Source organism: Elgaria multicarinata, chromosome 1 (genome assembly GCF_023053635.1).
Source record: "Elgaria multicarinata webbii isolate HBS135686 ecotype San Diego chromosome 1, rElgMul1.1.pri, whole genome shotgun sequence".
NCBI lineage: Eukaryota > Metazoa > Chordata > Lepidosauria > Squamata > Anguidae > Elgaria > Elgaria multicarinata.
This window is the reverse complement of record NC_086171.1, coordinates 100,288,992-100,314,851: the sequence shown is the minus strand read 5'-3', so window position 1 is coordinate 100,314,851 and position 25,860 is coordinate 100,288,992. Positions and strand designations below refer to the sequence as shown.

At 45.8% G+C, this 25,860-nt stretch overlaps 2 protein-coding genes across 4 annotated transcripts in view; one reads left to right on the top strand and one right to left on the bottom strand.

Moving 5' to 3' along the window:
- Positions 1–8,447, top strand: part of ATF6 (activating transcription factor 6) — a 129,216-nt gene extending 120,769 nt beyond the window's left edge. For both annotated transcript variants that reach the window (XM_063133794.1, XM_063133786.1), the window contains exon 16: positions 3,708–8,447. In XM_063133794.1, the coding sequence (XP_062989864.1) occupies positions 3,708–3,916 (209 nt within the window). In that variant the 3' untranslated portion in view covers positions 3,917–8,447. The remainder of the gene's footprint in view (positions 1–3,707) is intronic.
- An 8,093-nt stretch (positions 8,448–16,540) lies between these two features.
- OLFML2B (olfactomedin like 2B) overlaps positions 16,541–25,860 on the bottom strand; it is a 28,163-nt gene continuing 18,843 nt past the window's right edge. Inside the window, exons 4-8 of one of the 2 annotated variants that reach the window (XM_063133740.1) lie at positions 24,237–24,413; positions 21,880–22,105; positions 20,116–20,721; positions 18,703–18,879; positions 16,541–17,515 (exon numbers count right to left, since the gene is read on the bottom strand). In XM_063133740.1, the coding sequence (XP_062989810.1) occupies positions 16,914–17,515; positions 18,703–18,879; positions 20,116–20,721; positions 21,880–22,105; positions 24,237–24,413 (1,788 nt within the window). In that variant the 3' untranslated portion in view covers positions 16,541–16,913. The remainder of the gene's footprint in view (positions 17,516–18,702; positions 18,880–20,115; positions 20,722–21,879; positions 22,106–24,236; positions 24,414–25,860) is intronic. The other variant, XM_063133748.1, reaches the window with a different exon arrangement.

The following is a 25,860-nucleotide window of genomic DNA, read 5'->3' as shown; positions in this document are numbered from 1 at the left end:
GTGACTCAGATTAGCTAAGCCACGTTTTACAAGGGCAAGCGAAAAGCCAGTTTGATCTTGGGTGCAATTCACTTCCATACCCTAATGCAGATACTTCAGGGTCAATTCTTACCCAAAGATAAGTGGTGTGGCTGCATTGTAAAGCAAGATAATATTTTGTTGCCCCTTTACACAAACTGATCCATCTTGGCCTGACAACTGTTGTGGCAATCTCTGATGCCCCAGAGGAAAGGGTAACAGTGCAGGATGGACTCCTGGAACACTGCATTCTTGCGCAGTTCCCCTCATTTCATTGGGGATTGTGCAAACTAATGTCCGGGTTGGTATCCAAAACAGGGGAGAAGCAGACAAACTGTCCAAACCTCAGCTGACCACCACAGAGGAGTCAGATGAAAAATAAATATGTCTATCCAACTTAGTTTGGAAAACAATACAGTTCTTCACTTCTCCTTCTTGATGTTTAGAAACCTTCTGACCTTCTTCAAACTGCCATCCGTCCAATCGTTCTTTTGATTGGTGGATGTTTGGTTCCATTTCTAAGTCCCTCTGGGGGGATCATGCAGTTCTTAATCCCTTGTGCAGCACACTCTGGGATATACAAGAAGCACCACCTCTCCTTTCCCCTCTTTATGCCAGTTGAGCTTGGGCCAACAGGCAATGCTCATGATTCCATCATTGTGGGTGGCAAACAGGAGCGGGGCTTTCTCCTCCATCTTCTGGAGGGCATTTTGCACACCTGGTTCAGCCCCTTCCTCTGCTTCGCAGGCAGATTCCAATAGCGATGATCCTCTCCAGGGAATCATAGAATCATAGAATAGCAGAGTTGGAAGGGGCCTACAAGGCCATCGAGTCCAACCCCCTGCTCAGTGCAGGAATCCACCCTAAAGCATCCCTGACAGATGGGTGTCCAGCTGCCTCTTGAAGGCCTCTAGTGTGGGAGAGCCCACAACCTCCCTAGGTAACTGATTCCACTGTCGCACTGCTCTAACAGTTAGGAAGTTTTTCCTGATGTCCAGCCAGAATCTGGCTTCCTTTAACTTGAGCCCGTTATTCCGTGTCCTGCACTCTGGGAGGATCGAGAAGAGATCCTGGCCCTCCTCTGTGTGACAACTTTTTAAGTATTTGAAGAGTGCTCTCATGTCTCCCCTCAATCTTCTCTTCTCCAGGCTAAACATGCCCAGTTCTTTCAGTCTCTCTTCATAGGGCTTTGTTTCCAGACCTCTGATCATCCTGGTTGCCCTCTTCTGAACACGCTCCAGCTTGTCTGCATCCTTCTTGAATTGTGGAGCCCAGAACTGGACACAATACTCTAGATGAGGCCTAACCAGGGCTGAATAGAGAGGAACCAGTACCTCACATGATTTGGAAGCTATACTTCTATTAATGCAGCCCAAAATAGCATTTGCCTTTCTTGCAGCCATATCGCACTGTTGGCTCATATTCAGCTTGTGATCTACAACAATTCCAAGATCTTTCTCGTTTGTAGTATTGCTGAGCCAAGTGTCCCCCATCTTGTAACTGTGCATTTGGTTTCTATTCCCTAAATGTAGAACTTGGCATTTATCCCTATTAAATTTCATTCTGTTGTTTTCAGCCCAGCACTCCAGCCTATCAAGATCATTTTGAAGCTTGTTTCTGTCTTCCAGGGTATTAGCTATCCCACCCAATTTGGTGTCATCTGCAAATTTGATCAGCGTTCCCTGCACCTCCTCGTCCAAATCATTAATAAAAATGTTGAAGAGCACTGGGCCCAGGACTGAGCCCTGCGGCACCCCACTCGTTGCCTCTCCCCAGTTTGAGAAGGTTCCATTGATAAGTACTCTTTGAGTCCGATTCTGTAGCCAACTGTGGATCCACCTAATAGTTGTTCCATCTAGCCCACTTTTAGCTAGTTTGTTAATCAGAATGTCATGTGGTACTTTGTCAAAAGCTTTGCTGAAGTCAAGATATATGACATCCACAGCATTCCCACAGTCCACAAGGGAGGTTATCCTATCAAAAAATGAGATCAAATTAGTCTGACAGGGTTTGTTCCTGACAAATCCATGTTGGCTTCTAGTAATCACTGCATTGATTTCAAGGTGTTTGCAGATTGACTTCTTTATAATCTGCTCCAGAATTTTCCCAGGGATGGATGTCAGACTGACTGGTCTGTAGTTCCCAGGTTCCTCCTTTTTGCCCTTTTTGAAGATAGGGACAACGTTAGCCCTCCTCCAGTCGTCTGGCACCTCACCTCAGTGCTTATCAATGGTATCTTCTCAAACTGGGGGGAGGTAATGAGCGGGGTACTTCAGGGCTCAGTCCTGGGCCCATTGCTCTTCAACATTTTTATTAATGATTTGGACGGGGAGGTGCAGGGAATGCTTACCAAATTTCCAGATAACAAAAAACTGGGTGGGATAGCTAATACCCTGGAAGACAGAAACAAACTTCAAAGTGATCTTGATAGGCTGGAGTGCTGGGCTGAAAACAACAGAATGAAATTTAATAGGGATAAATGCCAAGTCCTACACCTAGGAAAAAGAAACCAAATGCACAGTTACAAGATGGCTCAGCCATACTACAAGTGAGAAGGATCTTGGAATTGTTCTGTATCACAAGCTAAATATGAACAAACAGTGTGATGTGGCTGCAAATAAAAAAAGGCAAATGCTATTTTGGGCTGCATTAATAGAAGTATAGCTTCCTAATTGCGCAAAGTTCTGGTTCCCCTCTATTCAGCACTGGTTAGGTCTGAGTATTGCATCCAGTTCTGGGCTCCACACTTCAAGAAGGACGCAGACAAGCTGGAGGGGGTTCAGAGGAGGGCAACCAGGATGATCGGGGGTCTGGAAACAAAGCTCTATGAAGAGAGGCGGAAAGAACTGGGCATGTTTAGCCTGGAGAAGAGAAGATGGAGGGGAGACATGAGAGCACTCTTCAAATACTTGAAAGGTTGTCACACAGAGGAGGGCCAGGACACGGAGTAATGGGCTCAAGTTCCAGGAAGCCAGATTCTGGCTGGACATCGGGAAAAACTTCCTGTTAGAGCAGTACAACAATGGAATCATCTGTCAGGGGTGGTTTAAGGTGGATTCCTGCATTGAGTAGGGGGTTGGACTCGAAGGCCTTATAGGCCCCTTCCAACTCTACTGTTTCATGATTCTATGAGACACAAAGGCAGCGGTCAGTGTAGTTGAGGCACTTTTTGGGCTCAGTGGTAAAAGGGGCACCCCCCCCCCCAATTCCCTGCATTAGTGATGGTACTCTTGGGGACTTTTAGGACAGCAGGAGCACTCCACAATTCCTGCCATCCGAGCTGGATGATTGCTCATAAGCATTGGAAACTTCCTTCTGCAAATATTAGAACATTTGCATCTGTGTTGAGGTTCCACAAAGGGTATAAAGCCTTTATTTTTGGGTGGACATTTGGATGAGTGGATGCATTTTGGCTGTTGTTTTGGAACTTTGTTTATTTTTAGTTACTTTTATTTGTTCTAAGTGGTTTTGTTGCCTTTACTTTTGTTTGCTGCTGTTTTTAGTTTATGGGAAAGCACTCTTCAACTATTTTAAATAAACAAAATACTGATGCTATCTTTGTTAACTGCTTCCTGTGTAGTCATTCATACAAATTGTTATGGAATTCTGCACTGTTCGTATTTCGGACCCACAAAAATGTTTTCCCTGTGATAACTCTTGCTTCTCTACCGTACCTACCTCTTTTGCAGAGAAAATAATTAATGGCCAAGACTACGAAGTCATGATGCAGATAGACTGTGAAGTGATGGACACCAGGATTTTGCACATCAAAAGCTCCTCCATCCCTCCCTACCTTCGAGAACAGCAGAGGAACCAAACAACATCCTTCTACAGCTCTCCTCCCACTGTCCCGGAGGCAGCTCCTGCTGTGAGAGCCATCACTGAGTCACCCCAGTAGGCTCCTGAAGTCCAACTTGATACCCAGAAGGACGGTTTGCCCTTGCCCTTTTGGGTTTGCCAAGGGAGCATCCAGCCTTGGACAAGCACCTACCACAGTCAGCTGGAGGATACTCGATCTTCCAGTAATGAAAGAGGAGGACTTTCTGCCCTCAGTCCTAGCCACAAGAGCACTCCTCCCCCAGTCCATCGAAAGGGCTGGACACCATTTTTATTGTTTCGTTACTAACTTCTGTTCCACTCTCATATGCAGAGTGCTCCAAATCAGGCTTTTGTGGTGTGTTCATAGCTGATTCCAAATTAAGATCTTTTAAAGCACTCTTTTAAGACCTTACAGCCTTGGACCCCACCCACTTTGTGTTTGCTCCATTATTTCATTCAACCTCCAGACAACTGGTATATCATAAATAGGCCTTGCAGGGCAATCACTTTATTGTGCAATAATTGCCCAGCTCTTGAGCATTTGCTGCCTTGGAGATAGATGTTTTGGTGATGCCATCTTTTATCCATCATTCAGATGTGTAATACATTGCTGCTGTGAAAACGCGATTCTTTCCCTAGCTGGTGGGTGCTGCAGATGTTTGGAGTGCTGTCTGGAATGTGGTTGGACACATTTCCTGGCCTGAGGAGGCCTCTCTTCACTCTTAACACCAGCCGGCAAATTGGGAGCTGGCTAGTCTCGAGGCATTTAGGAGGAGCCCCTTTTCAGTTAAACACACACTTGCAAAGAAACACAACGCCCAGCAGCCAATGTTCAGGCTAAACTTATGTTCAGGCTTACTTAACAAGTGCAGCTGGTCCTGAGGCTAATCTATTTCAGGTCTCCTGTGAGTCCTCTCTTTGCATGCCAAGTGCTCCTTCTCTCATCCATTTAGTCTTTTATAAGCTGGTGGTTATTACCTGTGTACTGACTTTGCATTTGAATTGGGAGATGCAGGAGAATCCTGCAAATGCTAAGTAATAGGAGTGCTATTTGAACTGATCATCTGGATAAGCTCATAGAACAGTCCATGCAGTGGCCAAGGATTTGCAAAAGGGATCCAAAGTAAAGGTGTTCTGGGGAGCAATTGTAGCTTCTACCCTCTTGGGGGATGGTTAAGCAAATGCCCATTCACCACGCAGAAGGGGCTACCAAAGCCAGAGTCAGTAAAATGTTCGGAGTGCCAGGCCAATGAGAGCAGGTTCTCTACCTTTCCCTCCCCCCTCCTACTCCATTGGAGTACTTGGGCATACTGAGTACCCATACTGGGCATATAGAATGCCCATTTTGGGGTGTGCTTTGAAATCGTTGGTTGGGAGAAGGGGGAATGTGTTGCTTGTTGTAGAGCAAGAGTTGGCAATACACTGCCCCTGCTGCCCCAGTGCACCCCTACAGCCCACCACTGCCTCGCCCCCATTTAAAAAAATAAATAAATTTGCCAACAAAATGGTACTCTTGAGGAAGCTACAAAGCTCTAAAAAGGTCCAATATACCTGGCAGACAAGCTAAATGTAGCCCTTTTAGCACTACTAATTTGGTGGCAAACCCGCTATTGTTTTTGAAAAAAAACCAACCTCCCCAGTGTAGCCCGTTGGAGGGAGGGGGCAAAAATGCCCCCCAGAGCTCCAGCAGTTGCCCACCCTTGTTGGAAAGGATATGGCTTGCAGTAAGAAATGATAAATGGAAAAGGGGCCTTCTCCCTGGAGAAAAGTAGTTCCTGGTCAGGTGCAGCAAGAATAAGTCACAAGCAAAGCTGCCCAGGCCTCTTCGTGTTGAAGTTTGGTCCACCTTGCTGTGTGCCTTTAAAATGTAGTCTCCAGTCCAGACCTTACAGCCTTGGACTCCAGATCAGACCATCATACCTACCACGTGGATGCAAAGAGCCTGTTTGTGCATTGCACTCTCTCGTTCATTTCTGCAAATAGCACTGGCACGAGTGGCATGTCAAATAAGCATAGAAAAGAAGTAGCAGTGGAAGCCTCCATGAGCAGGGTGTGCTGGAACAGAGAAATCCCTGCTTCTAGAAGCTGTTACCATCACTTCTGTAGCTATGAGTTGACTCACGGGTGCATGTAGACTCCTTGATGGCTGGCAGCAGAATGTATGGACCAATTCCATTGAATTTGAGGGGAATGAAAGTTCTAGCCGTTGGGAGTGTAAGTGCTGATGGCATCCAAATAGATGCATCACTTGGACGTTGCAGTCATCAGGTTAAGTACAATCATTAAACTTATCTTAGATTGCACCGCTCATAGGACTACGCCACTCCCAGGCTCAATTATGTATACAAATGAGCTGTGGCATATATACCTAAGGTGAAGTATTCAGAATTAAAGTGAAGTATTTGTTTATTATGTATTAATATAACAAACAAATCATTTACTTCAATTATAAAACATAGTAAAATTATTAACCATTATAATGATTTTAAAAAATGGTGACAGCAAAATCACTGAACAGCATAAAACCTAAAAATCCAAACAGTACAGAAATCGGAACGAGCAGCAGTTAAGGGCCTTATTTAAACAAGTTTCTAACTGCTGCCTACAACCCAACGATGAAGGTGTCCCAGGGTTGCTCCAAAGGAGAGGTGCTGCTGCGCAAAGGCCCTCTCCCTGATGGCCACCTGTCTCACCTCACTTGGCAGGGACAGCCAGAGGGTATGTTTCTTCTTTCCCTGATGAACTTCATCTTCTTCCCCTTCCTAAGCTGCTTTGCCTGTTGAATTGTATGTTGTCTTTATTAGGTACCATGTAAAGTGCCATGCACATGGATGGTACCACATTGATGATGATGATGATGTCTGAGCCAGCTCAGTTGTCCATAATGCATGGAGAGCGCTCTGTGCAGGGTCTCACCACACAGGAGGTTGAAATTCGCTATTACAAAATTAACTTCTGTAATGACCTTCAGCATAGATGGTGCTGATCTGAGATAAAGAGCTTTCAGTCTCCTAGGAAAGAAAGATTCTACAGCTATTTTTCTTGCAGAGGAAACTTGCTCTGGCTCTTAGCAGGAGTTGAGTAATGTTTCATAAACATTCTTTTATTAAGGAAGGCGTTGTTCACTTGGATGCTGAGGTTCCTTTGTGCCACAATGAGGGGAGAGTGTTATCCCATCATTAGCTGGTCCCTGTAGGCAGCTATATTATGCGCAATTTGATATTGGTGGAAATAAACACAGAAACATTTTTGGAAGAGTGGTGGTGTATGGGGTGGGGGGCATTTGCAAACTGTTTTTAAAAAGGTCACTCTCGTTCTCAGATTTATTTGGTCCAGGAGCACAGTAAATTGCAACTCACCAAGGATTTCTGATGCAGCTAAACATTTTCTATACCCGGTGAATTACGTGGTGTGGCTTGAGAGTGCGTTTGCGGACATGCTGAGTTTTTGCCCCACTAAGCAAATCATCAACCAAATCAGGCAGCGGCTGTATTGACTATCAAGCCGGCAACCCCCAATCTTGTTTTTACAAAGTCCTCATTTTTCATTCACCCAAGATACTGGTCCAAGAGTGGTAGACGTGTCCTAACCGTACGTAATACTGGGCTCCTTATGGATACCTACTGTGCCCTGTTGGCCATCAGTCACCTTGAGGGAAGAACTAGTGCTTGGAATGCACATTGAATTATTGTTTGGGGAGACAAATATTCAAGACATTACGTGTAGTTTGGTTTACTAAAATTCTTCCCTGGTGTATCAGGGATCTTGTCCTTATGCAAAAAGCCCCCCTCTTTCCTGTTCTTGAAGGCCTTTCTTCTTGCCAACAGCGAAAGTTATTTTGTCCAGCTGTGCTCCTGCCAGCCTTAGCACTTCTTCAGTTGTGGGTGGACTGTGTCCACAGCTAGCCATCTGCCTTTGGATTAGCAGATGTCCAGGGTTGCTTTTTCCTTGCTGTGCTGGAAACACGACTCACACAGCACTTTATTGAAAACCAACACAAAACCTCCTGATCGTAACGAACTAAATGGACAGCAGTTTTTGAGAAGCTGATCTTACCAACTCTATAGAGTACAATTTGTGTAAGGTTTTTTTTTTTTTTTTTTTTGGTTTCTTGGATGTTTCCTCAGCAGCCAAGAGAGTGTATTAACATCCCCCAAACAAGATTAAAGTGGCATCTTGCATATTTGGATTGGACCCAGACTTAGTTGTACTTGAGTAGACCCACTGAAATCAATGAGGCACATTAGTCATGACTAAAGTCCCATTGATTTCAGTGGGTCTACTCACTGCATGATTAAATCTTCATCCAACCCACTGTCTTTTTATAACACGATGAATTATTTCCTTGATGTTCCAGGATTGTATTTATTTATTTTTGTAAAGTCTGAACAAGAAAATATTTTCTGCTGTCCGTATGCACTGTTTTTTTGGGTTGGAATGCACTGTTTTTGGGTGGTAGGGTGTACATGTATTGTATCTTGGATGATATGTCTGCTTTGAATATAGACTGGGACTGAAGACATCCTAAAGCCAGGATGTCAAAATCAGGGACTACTTCTGTGTTTGTCCTTTTTCTTTTAAGGAATAAATTTTAAACTTTAAATGTAGAACAGTGGTAATTGTTTTTAATGTTTGTATCTAGTTTGTGTCCTATATTACAGAACTAGGTCCAGTATCATATGTTTATACTAATAGCAAATGCAGCTGGTCAAGTGCTGACAGGATTGGAGCCAAAACCGGGCCACTAAGAAACAAGGGAGAGGTATCAATCTGCTCTGGTGAAGGCCAAGATGGGCAAATGTGTTTTTTAGGTTTTGTTTTTTAAAAGGGGGAGCAACCCTTCCTTCCCAAACAGACCAATGGGGACTAGTCATGCTCTGTGGCCACCAAAAGCCGTGAAATATTGAGTGTGAGTTGGAAAAGAAAAATGGAAAAACAGATGTGGGGGAGAAAGAGCGAATTGCTGTGCTGGAGGGGGCAATGGCTGGACCCAGAATAGGAGCACTCCTATGAGGGAATGAGGATGCAGGTCTTCTTTGTCTTCTCTAACAGCAACATTCCACATACGATGTCGTCCCAAACTCCTTTGTCAGCATTGGAGGGCAAGCTGGTGTCATAAAGCCAAGGAGGGGAAAGTGTGATACATTGGGTCTGTGACATGTCCCTAGGGAGACAGCCCCCTCCCTCTCTCCCAATATCCTTTCTTCCTGGGAACTGCAATAAGGAAAAAAGGCAACTGTTGTTGGAATACAAGCAGGCAGTAGACAGAGTCAAGGGGGCTGGGAGAAGGAGGTATAAGAAGCCAAGGGAAACAGAGGCTGGCAAAGCCAGCTTGGAAGAGGAGTCATCTACACATTTGGCTGAATGGTCTAGCTTTCTGGTCACATTTTCATCTCTCTGCCATTTTGCTAGCATTAGATAACTATTCCCCTTTTGGTTCAGCATGACATGCAACTCCCCTTTGGCATGGGGTTGCAGCTCTGTGCTTGCCAAATGTGGAGACATCTTTGAATCCATTCTTGTACATAGCTACTCCGCACACAATAATATGGTTCTCTACATATACTGTTACCCACCATTTACCAGAATTCTGATGATGGTCTTAATATTTTTAAATCCAGGAGTAAAAGGGATTTGCACAATTCTCAGATTGAGTAAGTGGGGATTCAGATCATGACAACAGTATCCTTACTTGGGAGTAAGTTCCATAAACTTCAGGATGATTTACTTTTAAGTAACTTAGCCTAGAATCAATTTGATAATATCTATGGTGAGAAGATGTAATTGTGTGTTTGGAGTACTTACCCTATGATCTAGCCAACCTAAAAAGTGTTTAGGCACAAGTAGACACCATAAGGGTAGTTCCACCAATTACAACTTCTGCCGGAAATGTCAACTGAATGGCAGATGCACCACACTCATATTTTGTGTTTGTTGTGAGAAAGAGTGGTGTTCCTCAGAGAACTCTCAATGTGTGCAGCTGCCATTAGAATGTGATCCAGCTTAGATCAAGTTCTACTGATGCCAATGGGAGAGAATTATGCATAAACCGTCCACTGAAATCAATTGCCAGGAACATGCTTAACATGCTGTATCATGTTCTATCACTTATCACAGCCAGAGATTTTGACTACCGACATGGGTGTATCATTGATCCTTGCATAGTCCCTCGCTAAAGGTACCATGGCGTGCAAGGACAGTCCTCTTATTGATAGAGCAGCTGATTGAAGTGCCTATGCTTGGAAGAATGGTACCCAGTACTGGGGATAAACAACCCTGGGGGGCCTGTTTCACTTGACCTGTTCTTTCCCCACCCTTACCCTCGCTGGTTCCAGGCCTGGCATATTTCTCCCATTCCAGGGGTGGAGGTGCCTGAAGAATGAGGGTTTTTTTAATCCACCAGGTCTCAGCCCCCAACCCTGGATCTGCCCTGACATGCCTCCCCAAATGCCCTGCTTTTGCCCTTTCCCTCTGCAGGGCAATGCCAGTGGGGCAGCCGCAGAGATTGCCATCAGGGAGGATTTTTCTGCAACAGACGGTGTCGGGGGACGAGACGATTGCACCCTTAACTGCCCTGCAAAGAAGCTTCTGGTTCTTCTTCGTGGTCTCTGTGCATCACACATATGGGCTCTGCGCCTGCGCAGGGCCAGCTTCGGAAACTTCTATAGCTGAAAACGTTTTAGGCGGGAACCCCTCCCCCACCGTCCACTGAGCATGCTCAGGAGTTCCTGCCTAATCCCCTCAGTTCTCTTCAACCGCCTGTACGGTCAACAGCTTGTGGAGACTTCTCGTGTGTGGTATACTTTACCTCAGCTGAAAATATTCTATTTTCCTTCTTGTCTTTTCTCTCGTTTTCTAATCTTTTCTATTTAATTATATATATATATATATATATATATATATATATATATATATATAAAAAGAATTCGTTTGTTGTTAGTTAGCCTTGTGGCTTATGGCACATCAAGGCCTCTTCAAGAAGTGCCCCGTTTGCGGGCTGAAGATCACGCTAACCGACGGACATTCCCTTTGTTTGCTTTGCTTGGGGGACACACATTGTGGAAACTTGTGTGTTTTGTCTAAAATTCTCGAAGCAAGCGAGAAAAAACCGATCAGACCGCCTTTGGGCGTTGTTCTGAAAAAAGGCGTTGGAGGCAGTGGAGGTACCGAGAGGATCTCGACGCTCCAAATCTCTTATTATAATGGTGTCTATGCCCCAACCTCCTCCCGCGCCGAGTGAAGCCTTATCGGTTCCCCCTTCCTCCTCTCAGCCGCATCAACAAAGGCGGCAAAGAAGATTTCTAAGAGAGTGAGAGAGCATTCTGGGGCTGACAACCCCAGAAAGAAAAGAGCAAACTTAAGATGGAAAATGGGAAGAAAAAAACCATTGAAACTGACTTTGTCGGTACCGAGGAGCCCGGTACCAAGCACTTCGGTACCGAGGCATCCAACAGGGCACAGGAGCCCAATGTCGAGCCTTTCATTGCAAAGGTCTCCTCCGGAACCGATAAGCCCGATACCGAGGCTATTGCTACCGAGACCATTTTTGATACCGAGATAGGCGACATCATCCACACCACCGGTATCGAATTCTCCGCCCCAGGCAGGGCACGGTATCGGCTCACCGATACTTTCTCCGCTGCAGATCATCACGGTACCGACAGATGATCCCAGCGTAAGAGCATCGATTTCAGAAGGCGAAATTAGAGGTTCCTCCCTGGGTAATACCGTACCTGATCGAGGTCCCAGTTCCCCTCAGTACTGAGAGGAACCACAGCCCATCGATACCAACGGACGTCATTACCGACAAGTGCCCCAGCAAACGCCGGTCGATACCAAAGGCTATCGATACCGACACACGCCTCACCAGCAACCGCTGGTCGATACCGAAGGCTATCGATACTGACATACGCCTCCTTACAGATACAACCGGGGTCGTTCACCGGCTTTAGCTCATTCAGGTCCTCAATATATGACCTATGACAAGCGACATCTGTCCCCTCCAAGAATGTGAGACTATTACGCTGATTGGCAACCTCCCTAGTATCCTCCGTATTATTACGAGGATTGGAGACACAGAAGGCACCAAGATTACTATTATCAGTATCCGTAGGAACGGCAACACGAGCCGTACCCGTGTTTCCGTCAACCACCCTCCAATTGCAAACGTTGCCTACATCAGACATGGGACTGGATGTTCCATCGGAGGAGGATTACCAATCGGACTCCTCACAAGATACATCACCACCAGATGACCTCGTGGTCACTGCAGACGTGGTGTCCCCTTCAGAGGACTTAGCACACTTTACTGATAAGGTACAAAGAATGGCAAGGTCCCTAGGGGCTCAAATATCCCAACCTATAGAGAAATTTAATGACCCAGTATACGATGGTGTATACTGTGGGTCATCAACCCCAGTGGCTATTCCATATTTGCCTGTGCTGCTGCGCACAGCACAACAATCATGGAAGCTGCCCTCCTCTATGCCACAATGTCGAGGAGGCTAGACAACATATATTTATAAGATGCAGGACTAAATTGTCCCATTCCTATTTACATACAAATAATGCACCAGTGGACAAAGAAGGCCGTAGGTTGCACGGCCTGGGGAGAAGAGTATACTCTTCTACAGCTTTATCCCTTCGTGTGCATAATTACCAAGCCACAATGGAAAAACGTAAGCTCTTTTTATGGGGGAATATTACATCTCTCTCCGGATTCTTGCCAGATGACGAAAGGGAACTGGCAGATGTTTTTGTATTGAGGCTATGAGACTTTCTCGACAATAGCTTAATACAGCATGCCACGCTACGGACTGCGCCTCAAAGCCATGGTAGTTTCCATTGCGCTACGAAGGCATGCGTAGCTGAGGTCCGCAGGGCTGTCCCAGCAGGCACGCACCCGCATAGAGGATCTGCCGTTCGATGGAAGCCAGATCTAACCACTACTGTTAGAGTCCCCATGGCTGGCCTCCTCGGTAGCAATAATAACTAGGTTCTTCAGCACACTGAAGCCTCTCGATACCGAGACTTGCAACAATATAACTAGCTTCTTCAGTGCCTAGCCTGTGACCTCTCGGTACCTAGACTGCTCTCAATACCGAGAAACAATATAACTAGCTTCTTCAGTGTGGAGCCTGAAGCCTCTCAGTACCGAGTCTGGCAACAATATAACTAGTTTCTTCGGTACCGAGAATGAATCCCTCAATGCCGAGACTGGCAACAATGTAGCTTCTTCGGTACAGACTGGAGCCCTTGATACCAACAGTGGCAATTACATAACTAGCATCTACAATGCAGACGCTGGAGTTCTCTATGCTGACACTGGCAATGAACATAACTGGCTTTTTTGGTACCAAGGTTGAAATTTTTGGTACTGAAAATGACAATAACATAACTGGTTTCTTCGGTACCAAGGCTGGAACCCTTGATACTTCCTGGCTGTTAGAGCAGTACGACAATGGAATCAGTTACCTAGGGAGGTGGTGGGCTCTCCCACACTAGAGACCTTCAAGAGCCAGCTGGACCACCATCTGTCGGGGATGCTTTAGGGTGGATTCCTGCATTGAGCAGGGGGTTGGACTCGATGGCCTTGTAGGCCCCTTCCAACTCTGCTATTCTATGATTCTATGATTCTATGATACTGAGATTGGCAATAACATTAATAGCTCTTTGGTACAAACGCTGAGCCTCTTGATACCAAGAGGGCATCTCGCATGCAGCTTCAATGTCAGAGGGTGAGATGTAATATCTCTCCCCTCCAAAGCCAATGGACATCTGTCCACCACATCAGGCAGTGTATACCTTGCAGGCTAACCACCTATTTCAAGGTCCCCATTCCAGAGTCTCTATGCTCTGAGTGCTTTGCTTTCAATGGAGAGCGTTTTATTACCATGATGTCTGATGTCATCATTCTTGGGGCTCCCCCCCCCTTGGAAGAGGAGGGCATACAATGTTAAATGGGCCACGTCTCCTGAGAATACCATACAAGCATGGATACTGGCTTTAGTACCGTGATGGGGATACGTACAACTGTGATCACTGACATTGCGACCGATACACAGGGCTCAGCTGTTACAGCCACAATGCGTCAGCACAATTACTTAGCTCTTCCCCATTCCACCCCCCATTCCATGGGACATCAGGAGATCAACTTAGGGAAGATGAGTTAGAGCATAAGAATAGACCTGATTCTCTTCAATCCTTTGAGGACTATCAGTCAGTCTCAACATTGCTCTCTTTTGCATCACCTACACAGGGCAGAACCTCCTTTGGAGGACTTATACCACTTCCCGGTCATTGAGGATGACCAGTCTTGGTATTGAGACACATAACTAGGAAAATAAAGTGCAGGATTTTGTATCTCATGCTGTATGTACTGAGAAGCCAACTCCAGTGTCGATATTTTTCCTCCCAGCACTGCTTCCGACAGTTAAAAATTCCTGGAAGGGCCCTTCTTTGATGGCTCTGACATTGGAAAGTGCAGAATCTTTAAAGTGCAGTAATGGACATGGGGCTTTTTCTTTATGCACCCGAGTTCCAATTCTATATTAGTTCAGTTAGCCCCAAGGGGAGTTTTCAGAACATATTCATCTGCTTTGGGCCCTAGAGTCATACACTATCTAGTTATGATGTCCAGATCCAACTTTTCCTCTTGTCAGCAACTTTACATGACCCGTCACTTCACTGTGAGTTGAGAGCGATGGTGCGCGCTCTGGTGCTTTGCATGCACACCTATGATTAGCAGGTCTCACTCTGTGAACTAGATTGAGGACCTCCCATCCGATGGTGAAGGATTGTTCAATCTCATTGCTCATCTCGTTTCCTGCGTCAGAACCAGCGAATTACAGATGACACACTGTCCTTCTTAATGCTGCTCCTCAAGAAGGGAGTAGGTTTTGCCCCATACACATAAGTATGCATACTTCCATATAGCCATTCAGAACACTCGCCAGAGGTACCTTGGGTTTATCATAGGTACCGATATGTCCCAGTTTGGGTGCGTCTATGGACCTAAGCACAGCCCACCGAATGTTTGCAAAATATATGGCAGTTCATTGCCTACACAGGGTGAAAGTCTACCGATATTTAGACAACTGGCTTCTAGTGGCATCTTAGAAGAGGATGCTATCGAAGGCAGTGGGAGTAATCCTCAATTTATTGAGCTCTCTGGACCTCATAGTAGAAACCACAATGTTAGACTGTCAATCCTTACCCCCTGATATATGGGACATAATTCTAGCAGCTAAGAAACAAGCGACTAGAAAGTCATATGCTACCAAATGGGAAGCTCACTCCTCCTTTGCACTAAGCAGGAATGAGAAACCCCTTTTAGAGCCTATTTCCACCATCCTCACTTTCCCTTTTTCCTTGTTAAAAGAGGCCTTAAGTTCCCTCACTTAGAGTTTATCTGGCAGCGATTCTGCCTCACATTTATGGATTTAGGGCTGTTCGGTCTTCACTCATCCACTGGTTAAGCGCTTTATGAAAGGGATGAAAAATACAGTTCCACCCCTTCGTTCCTTTGTTCTGCAATGGAGCTTTTCCATGGTGCTCAAAGCACTGTCTGCCAAGCCTTTCGAACCGTTGGCAAAGACAGATTTGCGTTTACCGACTTTTAAGGTGGTATTCCTTGTTGCCATAACGTCTGCTAGATGTGCATCAGAGTTAGCGGCACTCCGTATGGACTCACCTTATACGGGTTTTCATGCCGACAAAGTGGTCCTTAGACCGGACCCAGCTTTTTTCCAAAGGTTGTTTCTCCTTTCACCTTGGGCAGGATTTTACTCTGCCAAGCTTTTTCCTTGCGCCGACAACTCTTCTTGAGTCGACACTACATACGCTGGACAGAACAGTGACTCTCCGGAGATCCCTAAGATTTTTTGTTTGTTATGGGTCAAACAAAAGGGACTCCAAGCATCTCCGCAGAGAATATCTGCTTGGGTTTTTTCAGACTATTAAATTAGCCTATGAACTTGCTGGCCCCCCGCTGAAGGGGAAAGTGCGCTCTCACTCCACCAGAGGAGGGGCCACTGCTACAGCTTTTGAAAGAGGTATTGCCATACCGGACCTCTGCAAAGCGGATACCTGGTCGACACCTCTGACTTTTGCCAGTCACTACGTCTGGACATCAGAGCGCGTAGAGACTGTGCCTTTGGGCGTGCCGTCTTATCGGCAATCCGTTGAATTTTCATCCATCACCTGACACCACCCACCTCCGGGTAGTCAGCTTGTTATTCGCCCATATGTGTGATGCACAGAGACCACGAAGAAGAAAGACAGGTTGCTTACCTGTAACTGTAGTTCTTCGAGTGGTCATCTGTGCAGTCACACAACCCTCCCACCGTCCCCACTATGGTGTCATTTTTTGATTACCTGGTGGTTCACCTCAGTGAGACTGTTTAGGCGGTTTCAGGAACTGAGGAGATAGGGCGGGAACCCCTGAGCATGCTCAGTGGACGGTGGGGGAGGGGTTCCCACCCAAAAAAGATTTTCAGCTAGTGAAGTTTCCGAACCTGGCCCCGCGCAGGCGCAGAGCCCATATGTGTGACTGCACAGGTGACCACTCGAAGAACTACAGTTACAGGTAAGCAACCTGTCTTTAAAGCAACAGCAATTTGGGCAAGGGCCTTCAAAATTATGTGGTCTGTGGCTCAGACAAGGCAATGTGACTAGGCAGATGCAATAGCAGGACTCTGGTTACACTGAGTTTTAACACTGATATTTTATTATAAAAATGATAACTTTTTTTTGTTTTCTCATCCAAAGCGTGTCTTGCATTACAATAATAAGGCAAAGGGATGCTTTTCTTCCTTTGAGAGTCTGCGCTTGGCAAGTGCTAATGAAGAATATTTTCCAATGCCTCATGAGAGGCAGCATATTCAGTATAAAAACAAAAGCAAGGTTATGCCCAAAATAAAAGGGTTGACTTTGGCACGTGGACTGATCTACAATCCACTTATTATTATTATTTTTAAAAAGGTAAAAACAACAACCACATTTACTCTGATTTGTACAATAAAAAAATATTTATAAAAAAGGTGCTAGTGGCCCATTAACATTACCCCATGGTATCCTCAGTATGCAAAGATGACGTTGTAAGTGACCTGGTGGCCATTGTCCCAAGCGTAAAGAAGCCGGTCCTTGGGATTGTAGTCTATCTGAGTCGTGTAGGAGTACTCGTTCTCAAAGAGCAGGCGTGGGATGATTTGGGTGTTGGTGTGCGTGTCAAACGCATAGGAGATGTTGGCATTCTTCTTGTTGTAGCTGTCCACGGCATAGAGGACCCCACAGATGACAAAGGAGTTGCCGTAGAAGTTCTTGCGCAGGCCCGTCCGCCAGGTGGTCTCCTTCCGTGTGCTCAGATCATTGGCATTCAGCTTGCTGAGGACAATCACCTCCTGGTGGAAACCGTCATAACTAATAGCAGGGTAAATGATCCACAGGCCATTCTCATCCACAGCAAAATCCACGTCAGAATGGCCACGCCAACGCCAAGGCGTCTCCTCCTCATAGGCAACGTCATGCAACATGGCCCAGGCAGCCACATAGCGCTGCTTCAGGTCGTACTTGATGAGGTTGCGGGTAAAAGCCCGGTTGTAGTAGAGAGAACCATTAAAGACCGCATGGCCCGTCCCCATCCAACTATACGGCAGCTTGTAGGAGTTACTCCAGCGTCCTGGGAGGCAGAGATGAGATCATCAGTTGGAGCGCACACTTGAGCCCAAGTCTGATTTCTATGGAGGCTCAAATGGAAACATCAGAAACAGCCTTTGGCTAGATCAGACCACTGGTCCTTCTAGTTCAGTACTGGCCAGCTGGTATGGAGTCTCACCAAGGGTTAGCCAGCATGGCCCCCTCCAGGTGCTTTGGGCTATAACTCCCCTAGTCCCTGCTGGCTGGGGCTTATGAGTGTTGAAGTCCAAAACATCTGGTTGCCTATCTCTGGCCCACACGGACCAACAGAAGCTCTCCAGTGTTCCAGACAGGAGTCTTTCCCAGTCCTATATGGCGATCCCAGGGACTGAACCTGGGACCTTTTGCACACAAACTGTGTGCTCTGCTGCTGAACTACAGCTTTCGGCCCTTATCTGGCACACTCTAATTCAGCCTTCCCCAACCTGATGCCCTCCAAATGTTTTGGACTACAACTCCCAGCATTCCTGACCATGCAGGCTGAAGCTGATGGGAATTGAAATTACAGCCTAGATGGAGAAGGGCTGAAATTAATTTAGTCCTCCAAATTCTCCTCTGAACTTGAATGTTGAATATTCATGGACTGTTCTGTGAATATTTGGATAATTGCTAAATATTCACCAAGAATCTGGGATTGGATCTAGATTTAGGATCTAACCCCAGATATCTGTATTTGATCTTAATATTTGACACTTTGTATCTGACCATTGCCAAAATAAAAAACAGGATATACCAATAAATCTAGAGAACTTAGAATGAGAGGTAAAACTTCACATTCAAATTTTGCTTTGAAAATGTGAGATTTTGACAGATTTCAAATATTGGTTTCAGCCTGATCTATTTTGGATGGATGAAGGAGTGTTCTTTTGGGCACATGTGGACAATCTTAACTGTGTTGGACCATTCTGGGGTCCTTCAGTCTCCATTTCACAGGGTTCTAAGACTTCTGCTCCCAAACCCATCTCAACATCAAGACTGCTAAGTTTCCCCAACACCTCACACTCCATCTCAGCTCCACTAGACTCCTACATGTCCATATTCTGTGACAACTCCGTATTCTACCATAGCTTTGCTGAGGATGCTCCAAATTCTTCCAGGATCTACCCCAGACCCACCAACCTTCCCCATTGCCAAACGTTGTGCTGTTCCATCCCACAGCACAGGGCAGACCTTGTTTGAAGCTGTCCAGATTCCGGAACTCCACCAGGGTGTTGCCATAGTAATAGTTGGTAACGTAGATTCGCTCATCCTTGGCAACTGGGTCCTTCATCCAAGCACCTTCATTCCGTCCATAAGTGTTCTGGACCATAGGCCCAGAGATGGTAGACAAGGTGTCCTTGCATTGGCCTGATAATAAAGCACAGCAACAAATAATAATGATGAACATAAAAACAGAACGTAAGATATAAGATAAAATATGTAACAGCAACCATTACAAGCAAATATAAACCATAAAACGTAGAATATAAACTCTAAAATGCCTGAGAGAAAATGAATGCCTTTGCCTGGCACCAAGAAGGAAACAGTGAGTTTGCCAGCCCAGCCTCCCAGGTAAGGGCATTCCTAAGTGGGGCACCACAGCCAAGAAGGCCCTGTCCCTTGCAGCCACCCTGGATAACTTCATTCAGCAAGACCTTGTTTCATACACTGTATAGTTTTGTAATTTCTGTTCCTTATTCTGGTTCAGATCAATTTTTATGTTTATTTTAAATGTACAAATGAATATACTTCTGTAATCCTAGGAAATATAGTTAGAAAATATGTAGAATCCGTTTACCTAATTTTTGGCTGTCCCCATTTTTCTTCCAAACTGATAGGCAGATAAGTTTAGTATTAGGGAGCTTCGGCTATTGGGCGGTATAAAAATGCAATAAATAATAATAATAATAATAATAATAATTAGAGGGATTGGAATTATAGCTCCTGTTAACCCCCAGTCAGTCTGCCAAATGCATCAGCAGTGAGTGCTATAACTACTCATTTCTACACCTGGCACAGGTTCCCAGTTCCCACAAACACCAGCACTCGAAAAAACAGAATGGTTACCGGGCGTGGGGAGCTTTAAGGGTCTAAGTGCTGAAATACCAAGTTCTTGCTGTACTCAGATAGAATCCTCCTGTTACAAGCTTTCCTGCTGTCCAATTTCATATATCCAGTTTTCTCTTCCCACACCAGCAGCTGAGTGGTCTTTACTGTGTAAGACTACAGACAAAGCACCAATCTCTGCAACGCTTGCCTGTCCTGCTGCCCTCCTTAAGCCTTAAACCATCTGTCAGGGATGCTTTAGGGTGGATTCCTGCATTGAGCAGGGGGTTGGACTCGATGGCCTTATAGGCCCCTTCCAACTCTGCTATTCTATGATTCTATGATTTTAGTAAGCTGGTACCTTTTCATCTACCATCCTGAAACCACAACTATTGCATACTGAGAAGAGCACATTAGACGACTTGCCACTAGTTTAAGTAACTGCTAATATATTTAGCACCCCAAGCCTTCTCACCTCCTCCTAGGAACACTGGTGTTATATGCTTCCCACAGGGTATACTTAAGAAATGGTAAATGAGAAGGAAGAAATACGCTCACCAATGCTGTTTCGGATATCTTCCTCATCAAGGCCATGTTTGGGCGTGACTGTGAGGCCAGAGCTGGCAGGGGCTGGGGAAGGAACGGCCTTGGCTGTGGCAGCGGAACTAGGCTCAGCTGTTGCCTGTGCTTGGAAATTGGTTGTGGACACGCTGATGACTGGCGGCACTGTGGTAGTTGCATTCTGCATGACAGTGGTCGTGGCAGCATGAGCCACTACTTTCATCGTCCATGCGACACCCTCGCCCACTGATCCAGTGATGGAGGAATCTTCAGCAGCTGTTGTGGTCTCCAGAGACATTGAAGAATGGCTGTTGGCAGTAGGGGGGACTGATGAGGTAGACACTGGTGTTGGCTCAACAGAAGGAGGCCTGGGGGCAGAGGGCAGCGGTGGCTTCGTTGCTGGGGTCGTAGGCACAAGGGCTTCTTTTCCATTAGATGTGGAATTTGTGGCATGCCCTTCCATGGGTCCACTGCTCTGAGGCAGAAGCAGCCCTTCCATGGGTGGTGGCTTTCTCGTGGGAATATGTGGCAAGTAGTTGTGTTGCAAAAGTTGGTCTTCAATCAGCAAATCAATGGGGTCACCGCTAAAAGGCTCATCTTCTGCTAAAGACAGAGCGAGGAAAGGGATTCCTATGAACACAATATGGATGGCAATGGTACCAGAAACACGTAGCCTAACTGGGCATCTTTACACAAACAACTGGAGACAAACCCCTTGCATTTTCTCAGCAGGGCCCAGCTGATGTGCAAGTGAAGTGTTCTGCCCAGAAACAGATTCTGGCCTCCCCCTAATGAATTCACTTCCACAAGATGTGGTGACGGCCACCAATTTGGGTGGCTTTAAAAGGTGGTTGGATAAATTCCTGGAGGAGAAGGCTATCAATGGCTACTAATCCCAATGGCTATGTGCTGCCTCCGGGATAAGAGGCAGTAAGCCTGTGTGCACCAGTTGCTGGGGAACATGAGCGGGAGGGTGCAGTTGCACCCATGTCCTGCTTGTGGGTCCTCAGCTGACAGCTAGTTGGCCACTGCATGAACAGAGTGCTGCTTGATGGAGCCTTGTTCAGAGGAGGGCAACCAGGATGATCAGGGGTCTGGAAACAAAGCCCTATGACAAGAACTGGGCATGTTTAGCCTGGAGAAGAGAAGATTGAGGGGAGACAGGGTAGCACTCTTCAAATACTTAAAGGGTTGTCACACAGAGGAGGGCCAGGATCTCTTCTCGATCCTCCCAGAGTGCAGGACACGGAATAATGGGCTCAAGTTAAAGGAAGCCAGATTCTGGCTGGACATCAGGAAAAACTTCTTGACTGTTAGAGCAGTACGACAATGGAACCAGTTACCTAGGGCTCTCCCACACTAGAGGCATTCAAGAAGCAGCTGGACACCCATCTGTCAGGTATGCTTTAGGGTGGATTCCTGCATTGAGCAGGGGGTTGGACTCGATGGCCTTGTAGGCCCCTTCCAACTCTGCTATTCTGTGATTCTATGATTCTAATCCAACATGGCTCTGCTTATGTCCTTACGTAAGGCTGCCTTGGACTTCACTGCCCCCACTGAGCCCATTTTTCCATTCGTCCTAAGAACTCCTGCTTTATCAAAAGACAACAGTTTCAAGTACTTGATTTTTTAAAAAAATATCTGAAGTAATGTACACAGAATACAATGAATGAAAATTAGGCAAAGCTGCCTCACAGCATTTTATTAAGCAAGCAGCACTCTTGTTTCTCCCGTTCTGAAAGGCTGGAAATCACAACTCACGTTCCTCCAGGTCGTTTTCTGTCTCAGCGTCTTTGGCCTTGTAGTATGTGACACCTCGGATGATGGTCGGCCGGGATGGAGCCCGGCTCCTCACGTGGAGTTTTCTCGGCAAAGTTGACTTTGAATTCGTGGCTCCCGGACCTGGGGGCGCATAGCGCAAGGACTCGGCAGAGCTGATTTGCTCAGCAGCCATTTCGTCATGCAGGAAAACTTCGTCGTATTTTTCCTTCAAGGAACAAAAGAGCCTGCTAAGCTGTGAGGCCAAAGAGCTCTCTAATCCTGCCTCCAACCGTGGCCAGGCAGACGCTGCCAGAAAACCCAGAAGCAGGCCCTGAAGGCAGCCTGCTTCCGGCCAGCTGTCCCCACAGCAAAAAATGGAGCTCTCACAGCAAACAGTTGTTGGTAGAACGCTTTCCCACTAATTTGTCCAGCCCCTTCTCAAGTCCATCTAAACCTGTGATTGTGACCCTTTACTTACTTAGATATGTTTATGCCTCCTTTTGGCCCTAGTAAGAGCCATGAAAGTGGTTTACAAAACCCACACAGACAAGTTAAACAATAACAGAATAAAAACAGAGCATGAAGACTAAGAGGATTTCTGAGAATGGCACTTCTTTCAAAGGAGCAGAACTCTGTGCCTGTCCTTTCCCTCACCACTCAGCAATCGCAGCCTGCTTCCCTGCACATCCAGGGCAGATGACAGGGCAGCTATGCCCCATTCACTTATTATGAACTAAGTGCTGTACCCAATGCAGTTGAATTTTTTAAGCTGCTTACTTGTGGTGATGCTCCCCTATGAGACATCACCATCCACCTGGGCTTTAAGATCGGACAATGAAACTCTGCTGTAGGTATAATAATTTGTAGAGGTGCAATTGTCCTCCAATAAGAGCAGGGCCTTTCTGCAGTGGCCCGTGTTATTAAAATTTTCTCTCTTCAGAGGTGCAAATCAAATGCATCATATGTTGTCACCTTTTAAAGGGAAGTTAAAGCATACAGATTCCATCCAGCTGATATTTGATTGCAGTTGCTTTTAGTGATTACATTTGTTTTACATTTTTAGGTGCAGAGATTTTAAATTACTGCTTTAGATTTTTTTATTAACCACTTGAGGGTTGTTTACCCAAAGGAAGGATCTTCCAACAACAAACCTCTATCTTGTGTCCTCTTAGAGGTTTTCTACATCAGGCTGTTAATCCGCTATTATCTACTTTCAATTTTGTCACAGAATTGAAATCTAAGCTCCATGCAAAGACTTTTCCTTTTCTGCTTTTCAGCTACATAACCTCTAGGAGGTGCTGTGCTATAGTGGAATATCACAATTGCACAAGCAGGAAAACATGTTTTCTTTTGCTTTCTCAAATACTCAATTTCCCTGCTCTTTGAAATATGTGAAAGTGTTCTTAAAAAACAGAAGCAAAACTGGAGAGTGGCATCATCATATAAAGAACCTCTAAACGAGTAAGGAATGACAAGTGCACAATAAATGCCTCATGTAGAAATGCTCTTAATCTAGCATTCTCTGGGCTGGCCTTCCCTTTATTTCTTCTCCTAAATGGAGCTGACTTCAGCTTGAAAGGCGAAGGGAGCCTGGGGGAAGAGACTTTAGGACTTGAATATCCAGAAGGAAACGCTCTTGTTGAGTCCAATTTGGCTTGCCACTGCAACCTTTAGCCATTCAGGACAGATCTAGATGTTAAGAGGGAAGCACAAGAATTCCAACCTGGGGCTAACAGGGGGAGGGAAGGATTTCCAGAAGAGAAGCTGTGCATGGGGGACACATACCCCCTTGGCTGTTTGCCAGTTGTCTCCTGCAAATACTGCCTCCTCCCCAGCTGTTTTTAAAAGGCTCATTTCCTCATTAAAGTTCAAAATCTGGATATGAGCCCAGCTGGCAGAAAAGCAGGCTCAGGGTGGAGGGCATCACCCAGGTCCTCTCCTCATAAGGGCCCCCGGCATTCCCCATTAACCACACATTTGCCATTAAAATAATTAGTTCCACTCTCAATCTATCATAAAGAGTGAATGGTTGAAGATCAGACTCCAGTAAAATTATCTGCATCAAATACCTATCAGAACCTCAGGACAAGAAATACAGAGGAAGTGAAATGAAACCTTTTTACAGGACCAGATACGCTTTTAATAAACATTTTAAGGTTAGTTGGTTCAGTAAAAGAAATAATCTGACCTACTACAGATTTAAATCTGGCAGCAGGAAGAATCTGATATCCTCAGAACCCCATTTTTATTTGAAAAGAGTTGGTGCATTCTCTAAGTCTCAGGGCGGAGGTGAGGGCAGCACAGAAATCTAATGATGATGATGATTGCTATTATTAAAAACAGGGTGCAGGCTTCACCTCAGTGAGGGTGTAGGCTGCTGCAGCATCCCTCTGTAATGAACTCTGGATGTCAGCAAGGTTGTTGGAGATGCTGCTGGAAGAATTCATCTTGTCTTCAAAATCTATCTCCTGCAAACTCTCATCCTCATTCTGCCTCTTTTGCTTGCTCTCCTTGGTGACGTTTCGAGACACTTCCTGGAATGTGGGTGGGGGGGAGGAGAGATGTTAATTTATACATAGAGGAGCTTCAGAGTTTGACAATATAGCCTGCAGTCTGTAGGGGCAAAATATGAGAGGACCCAGGGCTGCTGGGACCCTGCTTTCCGCTCCATTCCCAAAAGAGCTCTGCCTATGACGAACAGCAGCACCGATGTTGTATGCAGAGGCAAAGGGAAAGGCAACCCAGAAACAGTCACCAGCCAGAGAAAGAAAGAACATTGGACACTCTTTATTATATACTTTCCTGCAAGAAATTCCTTCATCCCCTTTCCCCGCTCCCATTTTTTAAAATTACCAGAACAAGGGAGCCCTTCTAGTGTTGAGAATTGGCAAGCCACGTCCCAGAAGGCCAGTTGAAAATGGAGTGCCTTTCACTCACACACACACACACACACACACACACACACACACACACACTTCAGGGCCACATCAGTAGCCACTGCCTCTTATGTACAGGAGGACACAGAGTGGAGTCACAGTGATATGTTTACAATTAACATGAATTTATTTATTTATTAAATTAAATTAAAATTTATTTATTAAACTTATATACCGCCCCATAGTCGAAGCTCTCTGGGCGGTTTACAAAAGTTAGAAACAGTGAACATTAAAAAGTATACAAAACTTAAAAACCTCAAAAATATAAAAACAACAGTATAAAACAGTATCCATTTAAACAACAAAAGTTCTGGGGTCCATTAAAAACAAACTTAGCATACGTTGTTAAACACTGTTAAATGCCTGGGAGAAGAGAAAGGTCTTGACCTGGCGCCGAAAAGATAACAATGTTGGCGCCAGGCGAGCCTCATCGGGGAGATCATTCCATAATTGGGGGGGCCACCACTGAAAAGGCCCTCTCCCTTGTTGCCATCCTCCGAGCTTCCCTCGGAGTAGGCACCCGGAGGAGGACCTTAGATGTTGGGCGCAGTGTACAGGTAGGTTCATGTCGGGAGAAGCGTTCCGTCAGGTATTGTGGTCCCAAGCCATGTAGGGCTTTATAGGTTAAAACCAGCGCCTTGAACTGGGCTCAGAAACGTATAGGCAGCCAATGCAAGCGGGCCAGAATTGTGCCCCTGAGCTAGTCTGCCTCAGTGCAGGCGCCCCCCCTTCCCCCCCGCCCTCCGGCCAGCATTTCAGAAATAAAAACATGCTAACACCCATATTCTCCTACCAAGGACAAGCGCCTGAGCTTCACATGCACCGACGTGCTCCATGTAATGTTGGAAGGATCTTCTCCTGCTGCCACATGCTGCCCTCGAACCTGGTGACCTTCACATGCCTTTGACTCGTACTGCAATTCCTGCCATTTCCAGCCAGCATGGAATCACCCCCAATGGTGGAAGGGGTGGAGCAGGCCAAGTTGGGGCCGTGGCTGGCACTCTATGCGGCCGCACCATTCCCATTGTGATGACACACGCAGCAT